Source organism: Neltuma alba, unplaced genomic scaffold (genome assembly GCF_004799145.2).
Source record: "Neltuma alba isolate B1F8T4 unplaced genomic scaffold, ASM479914v2 tig00001887_pilon, whole genome shotgun sequence".
NCBI classification, from domain to species: Eukaryota; Viridiplantae; Streptophyta; class Magnoliopsida; order Fabales; family Fabaceae; genus Neltuma; species Neltuma alba.
The window spans coordinates 263237-276841 of NW_021632656.1; the positions used below are offsets into that span (position 1 = coordinate 263237).

Genomic DNA, 13605 nt, shown 5'->3' on the forward strand with positions numbered 1-13605 from the left:
GTGTATTATCTGAAAATAAGCCATCCTCATGATTTTTAAATAGTATATCTTGCTATAAACTAATTAATATGAATACTTTGTATGTAGCATATATAGAATAAAATAAAAATTAAAGCACTGATCTTATATCATGATAAAAATCCATGAATTTATATATTGAGGGCTAGGGAAAAATCCCTTGTAAATAATCCTGAATATATGAAAATCTCAATTCATAGTTTCATACACCAACATTTAAAAATGACAGGAAAGAAAGTTAGCCTAGCTATATTAACATTATGAAAATGTTGTGAAATTATACAGTGACATAAATGACATTTATAAAATTAAAAATGACAAGTGTCGAGGTAGTAATGACAGGTATTAAACTAAACATAACAAGTTTCATAACTTTTTTGTTACAAAAGAGCATATAGGTAATTTCATATTATTTTCAAAATGCTAGTGTAGGCCTTACTTCTTTTCTTGTTATTTTGAAGTGTTAGGTGTTTGAATTAAAATTTCATATACTTAGAATTCTTTATAAGAGATTTTCCCAAAGTAAATTTGGAAAAATGTTCAAATGATATGCATGGGGAAAAAAGTCGTCGTGTTATCATATCCTGTCCCTAAAAATGGTAGGCAAAAGAAAAAAGTAGTCATTTTAAAAGCAAGGAAAAAATATATGTCGAAAAAAGGTGAAGAAAAGAATCAAGCAGCAACACAATTGATAAGGAAAGCGATATATAGAGTGTTGGATATTTTTATCAGCACGAAATATCACGTTATAAGATAAAGAGATACAGATAGGAGAACATAGGAATAAGAATAAGGAGGTTGGTAACAAAAACAAGCAAAGAAAAAGCATGATTCGTTTCAAACTTTCATTGTAGTGATCCGTAATTATCACCCTCAAGCATATATATTAAGATATGAAATTTTGCTAATAAAGTTTAGTCCAGTTACTAAGGAGTTAATTAATACTCCTTCGATCCTTAATATAAGACCCATTTAACTAATTTGATTAGATTAAAGAAGTTAGGTAAGTTAGTTAATTATAAGAAAAGTGACATATTTTTCCTAAAATACCATAATCATCTTTCTTAATACCCCCTCTTCTTTTTCTACTTGATTATGGTTGAGGAAGTATTCATAGGAGTAATTTAGAAAAAATTAATAAATATAAGAAATGGGTCCTATATTTAGGAACAAAACTAACTCAAGAATTGGATTCTATATTAAGGATCGGAGGAGTATTTTATAACCTACAAAATTGTGAGTTTATTAATGGATAATTTGTAAATATTTCTATAAGCATTATTTGAGTTAAATCATCTAAACTTTTCATTATTAGACGAATGTGAAATTTTGTTGTGTTGGAGATTCCATACATCACAAGGTGGATTAATTATTGTGGTGTCTTTTACAGTATATGATTTGTGAATAATTGCGTATCACTAGTTTTATGTACTTTATACTCAATAATGAGTGAATATGAATAATATTACAGTTAATATTGGCTAATTATGTTATTGTGAATAGACATATCAAGTATTTAAATTTTAACTTCAAAAACCTATTATTTATTTATCAAAAATATTTTATCTATTACTTATTAATAATCAAAATATATAATTAAAATAAATATCCCTACAAATTTTATTGAAGTTGTTTTATGTTGGTGGCACATTAGGGAGTGTCTTCTGTTGCCACTAAATTTAACATACTACCTCCGGTTTTTAATATTAGACCTCATTTGATTTTTATTTTGGTCTTAAATATAAAATCTCAATCCATTTTGTCTCTCATATTCATACATTTTTTCCAATACAGTTCTTCTAATAATAATAGTTCTAACAAATGCACTTAATTAGCAAGGATATTTTAGGAAAGATAATATCTATTTATTACAAATAACTAATTTAACTTCTTTCCTTAATTTACTCAAATTAGTCAACCAGCTCTTATATTTAGGACTAGAAGTACTACATCTGGTCCTTAATACAAGACTTGTTTGACTTTTATTTTAGTCCTAAATATAAGACTTCAATCTATTTTGTCTCTTATATTTATGTATTTTTTTCCAATATAGTCATTTTAATAATGGTAATTTTAACTAATACACTTGATTAGCAAGAATATTTTAGGAAAGACAACATTTATTTATTACAAATAACTAATTTAATTTCTTTTATTAATCTCTTCAAATTAGTCAACTAGTTTTTTAAATTAAGACCACAGGTAGTAGTATAAAACACTTACCAATAATCTATAAACTAAAAGCCTCTATGTCACCTGCTACAAGTGGTTGTTTTATCTGTTTGTTACTTTAGGTTGTTAGTGCAAAAGCAAAGTAGTTGTTTTTATTGACGTGTTTTCCCAACTAAAGATTGAATATTTTTAAAATAAATTAAACACTTAAGAAATATTATAAAGCAGATTTTGTAAGATTTGAAACAGAAAATCTTGTTAAAATATATCAGATTTATTCTCTAAAATACATTTATTTGAATATATATAACAAGTGATTTTTCGAGATGCATAAACGAAGAGAGAGTTGGGCGTGGCATGACACGTGTTAAAGATGTCACGAGAATAAGGGGAGATGCGAATATTAGTTCGGATTTATCCGGATATGAATTGTAAAAAACGGGGAAAGAAAAAAGGGAGGGTAGCTTTTAAATTGTCGTTGAGGGAATGGATAGATTTGGAAATAAAAATAGGTGGAGGGACCCACACGAAGGAAAAACCAGCACGTCCCATCGATCCTCGCAACTTGCCCGCATTACCATGTTTCCCAGGTTTCCACACATCCCTTTCTTTTGCGCTCTCCTCTCTCTCTCTCTCCTGTTTCGTCCCAAAAACATAATATTTTCTGATCTAATTATAAAATTTTATTCATAATTTATAAATAAGATCTTATAAATAAAATTAAAGATAATAATTTTTTTGAAAAAAATTAGTTTTATTCTGTCCCAACTCGGTTTTCAAGTTTAACTCAATATAACTCAGGACTCAGTTGAATTATGATTGGATCCTCGAAAACAATTTTTTGGTCACATAGTAAGAGGAAATTTTTGTTTTTACCTACATAAAAAGTACTTATAAATACTTATCACAAGAACTTATAAATATTAATATTTATTATTTTTATTTGGAATGACTTATAAATAATTTTTTAATTATAATTTATGAAATATGAGGTATATATGTGATAAAAGTTTTATCTCAATTTATACAAAAGTACTTGTAAATATTTATCATTGGCCCAACCAAGCCTTTAATTCCAGTAATTTTAACTATTTATTTCACCAAAAAAACTATTTAAAATTTTTAATTTCTCTTCCTAAAATATATAATTTTTTTTCAAAATTATTGAAATTAGATTGCACCGAGTAAAGATTCAGAAATCGTGTTAAAATTACAAAGATGAGTCGCACTCTTGCGCTAAATTAAAAATTAAGATTTAGAACAGAGTTAAAATTATAAAAATAAAATAAATTTTTTTTTTTTTTTAAAAGGGCCTCTGCTGCCCTTCCCTTCCCTTCCCTTCCCCCTTCCACATCCCTCTGCGTGTGGAAGGAGTTCGTGGCGGGAACCATCATCTCAGCAGTCAAGCCCCGAATTTACCCTTTTACCCTCACCCGCACACGCCACTAAATACGTACAGTAATTATCCATTAGTTTTTCAAATGACGAATCTCACACGCCTTCTTCTCTTACGGCTCATTGACTCAAACCCAAACAAACAAACAACAGCTCCCTCCCTCCCTCTCTCTCCTCTCTCTCTCTCTCTCTTCTCTCCACCTCTTCCCCCTTTAACTTGGCCAGGACACGGCTTCCGAGCTAAGCAATTTAATTCTTATCACCAACGCTCGATTAATTGACACATTGAATTGCGCTTGTATTGGCCTGACTTGCATTAATGTAATTCTGGGTTTCATAATTTCATTGTTTCGGTATTTGTGTCTTCTCCTCTAGTCCCATTTGATTCATTGATCCTAATTCAGCCTCCCTTCTTCCTACGCCTCGGTTCAGTGTATACACCTGCATCTCTCTTGGCTTTTGCTTCTGCTCCCCCTCCTCCCCGGCTGGCTTTCCATGTTTTTAATTTTGTTATGACGTTCCTCGGTGATTTCTTGAGCGTTTATCCTTCGTTTTCATGGAATTCTCTTACCCCAGGTCTTTTTTTTTTTTTTGTGTCTTTTATCCTTATGTTCATTTTCAATTTTGTGTGAATGACCAAGTTCGCTGATTGGAGGTGTTGTTTTCCCTCCTTCTTTTCTCCTCTTCTTTTTTAACTTCTGGGAACTAAAGGTGACATTATGGCGAGTTTGAACGAATTTTGCGTCTCGAGAGCTTAGAGCGTGGTCTCGATGGGGAAAGGTGATGATGGGCGATGCATCTTTCCTCTTACGAGTTTGCAAATTGGGTAAGGTTGATGAAGTTGCTTGGTTAGATCATATCATGCTGCTCGCAATTGCTGCTACATTAAATTGTCCTAGCGCATGTTGATTATAATTACTACAACCTCAATAGAGGAAGATATTTATTCTCTTTCTCTTCTCTGATTAGCAATTAGCAATATTTGTGGGCTTATAGCTCTAATTATAAGTTTATCTTTGAGCTGCATGGAGGAGAGTCAATTAATCTTTGATAGACAAATGCAATAGAACAATGTGATTGGCAAGTTGACAATCGACTGAAGGAGGTTTCCGGTTTCTCATGGGGGAATAAGGGTGGCGTCCTCAACATTGCCCCCAAGTTTGTGTAATCCCTGTTTTTGTTTTTTCTGGGGCAATTTTGTCATCCCGGTTTAAATTCTTTTCAGATTGTCAACTTTATTGCCACATTGTTCATTTTTTTATCAAATCAAATTGGAATAGAGGAGCATTGTTGGAATTGCAGCTGTTCAGCTTACAGTAATTAAATGATTTATCACATCGACTCGATGAAAATTCTTTTTAGATTTACTAGAAAAGCTTGGTAAGGAAATCACACCTCATCCTGATTTCGTTCCCATTTTAGTGACACTTGGTTTTAAAACTTTTGTATTTAATTGATCCAATGCATCTTTAAAGACTTTTTCCTTTTTTCCTGCAGAGACTTGCAGTCATACCTCTCAGACCTTAGCATTTTCCTTGCTAATGATAGCAGAAAATTATATATTCTGGTTGACAATCGACCATGGTTGAGAGACTTGGGTCCTCGGAGGGCTCACTTGTGGCAGCTGATGGTTACTAAGGTTTCTAAAAAACCATAACTTATTGAATCTGTTTCTATTGGCATTTATCCTTTAATATAAAGTTGCATCATTTGTTTTTAATTTCAGTCAAGGTTGTCTCCTTTTGCGAACAAATCTCGGAGAGACAGAAATCAGGCAAAGGATGTTTGCTCTGGACCAAGCACAAGTAAACCAAAGAATTTCCTACGATGGTTCTCGCTGATTGACATGGTGATGTCATCAAGAAAGAGGGTTCTTCTGCCTGTGAAAAAACTAAGAAATTCTTTGCAGTTGAGCCGCGAATTACATAGGACCTTATATGGCTTTATTGTTTTTGAAGTTGAATGGGCCAGTGTCCGTGGTATGAGCTACTTGAATGAGCTTCAGGTACTGCATCTCCTGCATGCTCCTTATTCTGTTTGCAGTTGTCTATACCATGACGCCTTAATGTTTTTTGTTTCGTTTTGCAGACTGATACCTCGTTGGCTATAGAAACAAAGTCTATGAAAAGATGGGAATTTGACAGCATTGCTCAAGCTGCAAGCTGTATATCTTCATGGTTTTCAGGAACACCATCTGAGCAGCTGCTTTTGAAAGAGTATTTGGATTCCACCGTAGGTTGTAACGTGGATTCTCATATTTTTATGGAGTGTAATTTCACAAATATGAAAAAAGTACAATATAAGTATCTGTCTGGTTGTGTATGGAGTTCATATGTCATGCAAGAGCTAGAATTTTGAATATGTGTCGCCAATTTTCTTAGACATAAATTATTGTCTGTCAAAATGAGGCTACTTATTAATTATTCTGTTGAGTCAAGGCAGCGGATGAGTATATTTTTCTATTTAGTTGAAATCAAGAATTTCGCATTGGAAAAAAGCTTAAAGACATTGCGTTTAGCACTTGGTTGTTTCTTTCTCTATTTATTGATTATGTTTGGCTTCGATCTTCTATTCTGGTTTTGATTTGATGTAACATCTATATGCGTGGAATCAAACATAAATACGTGAAGGTAATGATTGCTTTTACATGACTTATTTGGTTGTACATCTTTAAGTGATTGTATGTTCAAAATCTTATTTCCTTAGTTCCTGGGCTTTGATTATCTCTTCAATTTAAGTAAAGCATACGCCCATATATAATGCGTGTAATGATACATGCATATCTCTAGTCCATTGGTCTCTCTCTCTCTCACTCTCTTTATATACACGTATGTGTGGTTGCTTCACATTAGTTATCTAATTCTAGATTGTACTGCATCTCATTTCATCACTTGATGCTACCTAAAGGTTGCCCCTTCTTTAATTTCTAGACGAAAAGAATGTTTCTAACTATTTCTTCATCTGCAATATTTTCAGGGGAGGTCTTTTATGATGCTAGTGAAGATTTTTCTCGGACTATACCTATTGATAATGAGGATAATATGTGCAAGGGTATGCTGAATATTGAGGATAATTCTGTTGACTCTCCGGGGAGCCATTTTGGTATATATTGTGAGAATAAGGATCAGAGGGAAGACATGCTGCACACACCTCCACCATCTGGGCCATACAAGAGGAGAAAACTAATGAAGTCCCTTTGTAGTGGAGCTAGAGTTCATAGCTACTCCAAGGAAATGCCAGGGGGAATTGACAACAATAGAATTTATAGCGAGAGCTCTAGTGGTGTTTCTGGGATTGTAGTGGATAACACTCAGTACAAGGACGTTCTAATATTGTTTAGGTTTAATGACCATGACCTTCCATTTAAATTAAGGGAAGTTATAGTATCTGATCTGCGATTGCTTACATTGCTAGAGGCTGGCCTTCCATCTTGGGTCATCTTCCTACAATCTTACCCTGGATTCTGCAATTTATATCGCCCATGGATGTGCCCGTTGGCAAGAATTTTATATGCACTTATCTCAGTTGTCACTGTCATCATTGGATTTTATGATTTATATAAAAATGTTCCTGTTCTTAAGGCAACTGCATCTCGTATATGTGGGCCGCTTTTTGATTGGATAGAAACTTGGGAGATGGTTTCAAGGATTAAGTACTTAGGAACAATGTTGTTTCTGCATAACATTCAAAAGGCTGTTAAGTGGTGTCTTGCCTTCACACATACCGCAAGATCCTTTTTCTCTGTTCTTATTCAACCTCTTGCAGAACCATTGGTGCAGTTCTTTGGATTTCTTCTTCCAAGCTGGAATTTGTTATATAATTTAGCAGTAAACACCGGTTCTGTTGTTTGGATTGCAATTGAGACTTCCTACAATTTTGTTGAGGATGCACTGGAGCTTTTACTTTGGCCATTGTGGTCTATCCTTACTCTTTTTTGGAGCATTGGTAGGTTATCATTTTATTTGGAGCTTTTCATTTTTTATATTATTTCTGATATCAGTCACTCATGTACAAGTCTTCTGCTAATTGCTTGCATAATCATTTTTCATTGTACTGCAGCCACTTCAATCTTATATCCTATATTTTGGACTCTGTGGGAAATTGTATATGCTCCCATTCGGCTTGTCCTTGCAATCTTGAGTTTTGTGGCTTTCATATGTACAAGCATATATAATATTCTTGGGGAGACATGGCAGCTTGTTTCTAGCTTTTTTGCGGTGGCATCGTCATCTGAGGCAACAATTAGCACCTACAGAGTTTCCATGTGGCGCTCTCTTTGGAATGACCTCTTTTCGCAGGTTGTAAAATTGTATGTTAATGAATTTGAGGGTCTAGGTGGTTTAATAAACGAGAACCATCATAATTGCTATTTTTTCAAACATTGTTTCTAGATTTTCCGTGCGGTCAGGAGTATACTGAATGGATTTGTTGCCTTCTTCATGGCCTGCAACAGGCATCGACTAAGGTATTCCTTTGTCTTTTTTCCCATTTGATATATAGAGAACAGAACCATATCATGTTAAGTAAACGTTTGCTGTCTGATGCTGCACTCACCGCATTATGCCTTCATATACCTCTAGTTTCTTGTTGAAACTTTATGAGGCCATCACACTGTTAATTTAGATTATATGATAAGTCTTTCATTAAGGGTAGACAGTGCTGTTGATCCATGAGCATCATGATAATCGGTGCCAAAAGCACTTTATGATTTTGCAGCACTGCTTAAGAACATATTCATTGCTCTTGGCGGTGGTCCAGGAGTGAGATATTGTTTGTATGTCTATGTTGTGAGAAATTAAAACGAAAGTCCGTATTCTTAAACCGTGGGTACTACAGTTGGTGACAACTTGATTTTTAGGCTTGATAGCTGGTGTATAAATTATTTAGAAGTTTCAGGGAGGAGCATATTGGGCCATCCTTTTGTTTTATGAAATAATGAGGTGACTCAGTCGGAATCATTGATCCGCCTGGTGGAGATTTGACCTTGTTAGTTGCTGGAGAGCATAATGAGATACCAGGGGGAAGATGGAAAAAATTGTGTGGAGTCTCCATTTTCTTTTGTTTGGTGCGACAGTGGAAAAGAGAAACACGGAAAATTAAATTGTGTAGTTTAAGGGAGGATAATAGGTCCTGATCAAAGTTTTGTAGATAATGATGCTCCTTTGGACATAAGTCTAAACCACAAATGGAAGAAATATGATTTGTCCTTTATTAAACTACTGAAAAGCTTTAAATATATTCTAAAAGACAATAAAATTCCTGCTTCTTTTGTAACAAATAATAAAGTGATAAAAACGCAATGAATAAGATTGAACTATTCAACGTGGCTTCTAACATTATGCTAACGGGCTTCCAATATTAGAAGCCAAATTGAATAGTTCAGTCTTAACCCATTTTATTGATATTTTAATCCAGAGAGTTTATGTTCTTCTTAGTCACCTTTATTCTGAGTTTGGAACCTGTATCAAGTAGTATCTGCTTCTAATCCAAATAATCATTCCCAACGCACAAAACTCATGAGCATTGTAAATTTTTTGTGAATGCCAATCAAGCAGTATTTTCTGGCTCTAACCTTCATTTGATTTTATCATATGCAGTATTTATAATCATCTACAGGAGTTTATTCGAAGAGTATATTGTCAGAGACAGAGATCACAACAAGCAGATTTAAGAGAAGGTAAAACCAGATACAACCTGTTTAAAAAGTAATTATTGTCTGAATAATTTGATAGTTTTAGGGAACCATTTGTTCCTTGTCGTGATTTAATTTTGTGGAAAGCTGATTTTAGCAAGAGGAAGAAAAACTGTCGTAGTTGGGATTATATAAATGGGATTATCTAGACCGGCCACTTGAATGGGTACTTCTCTACGGATTTGGATTATCGGTTTTGTTTAGATTAATAAGCTAGAGCAATCTATTAGTCCTGTGAATTTAGTGGCTCGGCTTGATCTATGGTTCAAGGTATAGCAAGGTGAGGGTATCTAATTTAAAGTCTTTCAAGTCTCAGATGTATTAATAACTAATGAATAGAATGATGATGACTAAAAGCGGATGTGTCTAATTTGGAGCTAATAGGGGGTCAGGACCTGCAAACGCTATTGCAGTGACTTTAGTTAATGATCAAGCATACAAGGAACACGCGGTCCATATGAATCTGGATGGTACTTAAAACACTAGAAAGGCTAGCTTTCAAGTTCTGTAGATTTTACGGTGAGGATGGGCAAAACATATCCCAGGTCATCTCTAGAAAAATAGAACTGAGGGTCACATGGTTTTTCCTGGGTTGCAATTGCTGCTCCTCATTCGCAGCATCTCTCAGTTAATAGGTTTATATTAGACGCAAACCAAATGAGAATCGCGTATTGCTGCTGATATGGTCATATATAATTGATAGCATCCAATTGTTACCTTCACTTTGTTCTGTGGGGCTTATTTCTGGCAATTTCCAGGCAGAGGAAAAGAGAAAGTGCATGCGAAAAGGAGCTGAACCCGTCAGAGATTTTACTCTTTATTGCATTGCAACATAACTATGACAAACTTGACGGTGAGCAGAGAACAGACAGAGCTTTGCGGTTTACAAAATTGCTGATGCTGCAAATACAATACCAATTTGTAAGTTAGGATGTTTTAGATTCTTTTTTCGTTTTCAACAAATTTTGCGTGGGTGTTTCCCTTTCTGTCTTTAGATAACTTCAATTTGTAAGTTAACGTCTGTTCTCTGACATTTTTTATGGTCGAAGTTATGAGATGTATATATGTATATATAGCCAACCTGTAAATTCTCGAGTGGCCACAGAAGCAAAAACAACCTGTAAATTCTTCATAACTAGTCATTGATTTCTTAAAATGTATACGCGGAGTTGGGTTTTCTATTTGATTTCGCTGCTTTCATACATTTGAATTTGATGTTCTATTTGAGTTCTTCTTACATGGAATTTGCATATGATCATCAGTGGGATGTGGAGGAAAAATAACCTGTAGCATCTACTTGATTATCTTAAACTGTAGCACCTCATATTTATAAATAAATTTAGAAAATTCAAGGTGAATACGGATGGACCTATTTTAATGGAATCGGGTTGCAGATTTAAATTATTGTGATTCAATTATTACAGTTCGATCATGCGTAAACACCGTTATTCAAACGTTAATAATTATTTGAACATGGAAAGATTCGAAGTGCGCATTATGAGTGACTTTATTTCTATGATTAGATTACCTTTTGAGAATTTAACATTAGTTTAGAAAGATAAATTTTAAAGGATAAAAGTGTGTTCAACATCCGATTCTTTGATACATCCTAATTTTATTTTTAATACATTTAGCATTTTAAAAATTAGGTTGTTAGATGCAACTAAAAAAAATAATATCGTGGCATTGGACATATAAAAAAATGAGATTAGAGTATTCGATCTAGAATATAAAAAAATTAGAGTACTTGATGCACCTGGCAAATAAGATCAGAGTATTGAGTCTACCTTTACCCCATTTTAAATAATAAGCTCATTAATTTTACACAACCTTTCATCAATTTAATCGAAAATTCCCGTTTCTTAAATTTAAATATCATTCATAGTAAAATTGCTTCACGAAGGAAACGCTATATTAAATGCCTTCCATAAGAATTTAATCAAACCCCACGTTCAGAAATCCTTCTTCAAGTTAAAATAATTATTTTGAGAATTTCGTCATAACCCAAAAAATAAAAGAGTACATTTGGTTGATCCCTAAATAATTATCATCCAAGAACAAGGGTAAACACATTATTAGGAAACGAAATTACTGATTGCAAAAAGCTCAAAGCATTGGAGACTCTAAATTTCATGAGAAGTGAAAAACCAATCACAGAAGCTGCTGCAGAGAGAACACTACCAAAATGCAAATGTAAAGGTCACATAAACTAAGTATTCCTTCATTTCATTAACAATAAATTAACTCATCAGTTCATGGTCTGGGTTCCACCAGATTGGTGCCACATTGCATCAATCTCATCATCATCCTCCATTTCAAGCTGAAACAACATGAAAAAGGAGCACAATTTTAGTTTTATTTCTCAATCTCATTTCATCTCAATTTAATCTTTCAATTTTATTTCAAGATACACTTTTCATGTTTCGTTTTGTTTGGTTTCTTGACTATGAATTTACATTAATCCGTTAATTTCAGTTATTTAAGAGACAAAAGCAAGCATTAAGGATCAAAAGTATAATTTAGCTGAATGTTACCTCATGTGGAGTCTGTTCTCCTCTGAATTTTTGACCATCAAATAAGAAAACAATTGAAAAAGGGTTTATAGATTGTCGATGGCAATAAGCATTCATTAGCTTCTTCAGTGGAGTGCTCTTTTTAATCCTAAAGAACACTTCATTGCCCTCCTACAATCAGCCAAATCATTTTCTTAGACTATGTCGCCCATTTAAAGACATGCTCATAAAACTAAATTTCAGTATAATCCGTTTAATGATCGGGCAGCATATTGAAAAGTCCGAACTGCCCTCTAGGATCTTTAACTGTGCTGACTCCTATATTTTAAGGGTAAGGGTACTGTATACGGATTTGGTACTTTCATCGAAGTGCTATAAACAGTTAGAAAAAAAAAAGAATTACCTAAATCCCGTATGATGAAAAGTATTTGCCAAAATATTACTCTAAAAATCATTCAGCTCAAAAAGATTTTACTTTTATGAGAAAAAAAAGACTCATTTAGGCCGATAACAATTTTATTTAACATTAATTTTTTTGTGTTAATACAATTTTTTATCTCTCAAGTTTGCTCTCATTTTAGTTTTGTTTTTTAAATTTTAAACTATAGTTTTGATTATTTAAGTTTCTTTTATTTAAAACACTAGTCCTAATAATTCAATTAAAACTTGGACTATTTTGCCTACTAAGGAACCAAAACTAAAATGAGGTAAACTTAATATTAATCTTTTTTCACATTAAAACAGGGTCCTTAGAGGCATGAAGAACAAGAAAACAAAACAGCTTAAATTTAAGCTCCTGTTTTCTTCGTGCATGTTAGCTAAAATGACAATAAGAAGAGGGAAATTGGGAAGGAAAAAAAAAAACAAGAACACGAGAGACCGAGACATGAAAGCAGAATGCAAAAAGATTCAAACTTAGAAAGAACTTGAGCCTGCTTATAAATGAAAACTTTATTTAAAAAAAGAGTCAAAAAGAGAAAAAAGTCACAAACCTGGTCTCTGACTTTCAAATTGATGTGGTCAGACTGAACGTTGGGCTTCTTGTCTTTGTCTTGCTGAGCATCGTGAGTCGAAGGCATTGTTTTCGGCTTTCTCTCTTTTGTCTGGCAAACCCTAATTAAATAGGTACTCTGGACTTAATGTCTCAAATTGATTGGATCCTTGTCATTCATTTTTACCGTATCAATTAATTAATTCCGATTATCTTTTTTCGGCCAAATTAATCGGATGATTTCATTACAATTATTTCCCACCATTTCATTATTATTGTTTAGTCGTCGTTGATTTATTCCTCCGTGCAAGTACAAGGCATCTTTTAGAAGATACGAATGTCACAAGTGTTGGGGGGGAAAATGATCTTCATGGACATAAATTAATATATGGGTGGTCGGCAAAAAGTATATACATATTCTAAAAAACAACAAAATTCCTATTTCTTTTGTTACAAATACTAGCTTCGATTCTTAATATAAGAGCTAAATGACTGATTTGAGTACATTAAGAAAGTTTGTTAACATAACTATTTGTAATAAATAGGCATGATCTTTTTCATAATACCCTTACTAATCATGTGTATTAGTTAGAATTATCATTTAATGAAATATTTAATATATGCAAATACTACAAGGACTTCTTCGTGGGGAAAAATAAATAAATATGAAAGATAAAATATATTACAGGCTTATATTTAGAACCAAAATTGAGTACCAAACTAGTTCTTATATTAAAGACGGAGGTAGTAACAAAGTACTCCCCGTTCCTTAATGTATGACTTAATTAAAATTTAAGTAGAGTAAGGATGGTAGTTAAATTAGT

At 33.2% G+C, this 13605-nt stretch overlaps 2 protein-coding genes across 3 annotated transcripts; one reads left to right on the plus strand and one right to left on the minus strand.

Moving 5' to 3' along the window:
• The first annotated feature begins 4074 nt into the window (after positions 1–4074).
• LOC114713468 (uncharacterized) lies at positions 4075–10458 on the plus strand. 2 transcript variants are annotated; one of them, XM_028898125.1, is made up of 10 exons: positions 4075–4161; positions 4297–4411; positions 5083–5224; positions 5312–5590; positions 5674–5821; positions 6562–7530; positions 7645–7883; positions 7977–8050; positions 9183–9262; positions 10036–10456. In XM_028898125.1, exons 2-10 carry the CDS (start codon positions 4356–4358, stop codon positions 10071–10073), a joined length of 2025 nt encoding a protein of 674 aa, XP_028753958.1. In that variant the 5' UTR covers positions 4075–4161; positions 4297–4355; the 3' UTR covers positions 10074–10456. The 2 variants fall into 2 exon arrangements, with proteins under 2 accessions (XP_028753958.1, XP_028753968.1); XM_028898135.1 differs by lacking the exon at positions 4075–4161 and having other exon boundaries at positions 4215–4411; positions 10036–10458.
• Positions 10459–11525: 1067 nt separating this feature from the next.
• On the minus strand, positions 11526–12869 carry LOC114713425 (small ubiquitin-related modifier 1-like). The gene is made up of 3 exons (XM_028898073.1): positions 12783–12869; positions 11812–11961; positions 11526–11597 (listed from the first exon to the last, which is right to left on the minus strand). The coding sequence occupies exons 1-3, from the start codon at positions 12867–12869 to the stop codon at positions 11526–11528; spliced, it is 309 nt and encodes a 102-aa protein (XP_028753906.1).
• Positions 12870–13605: the final 736 nt, after the last annotated feature.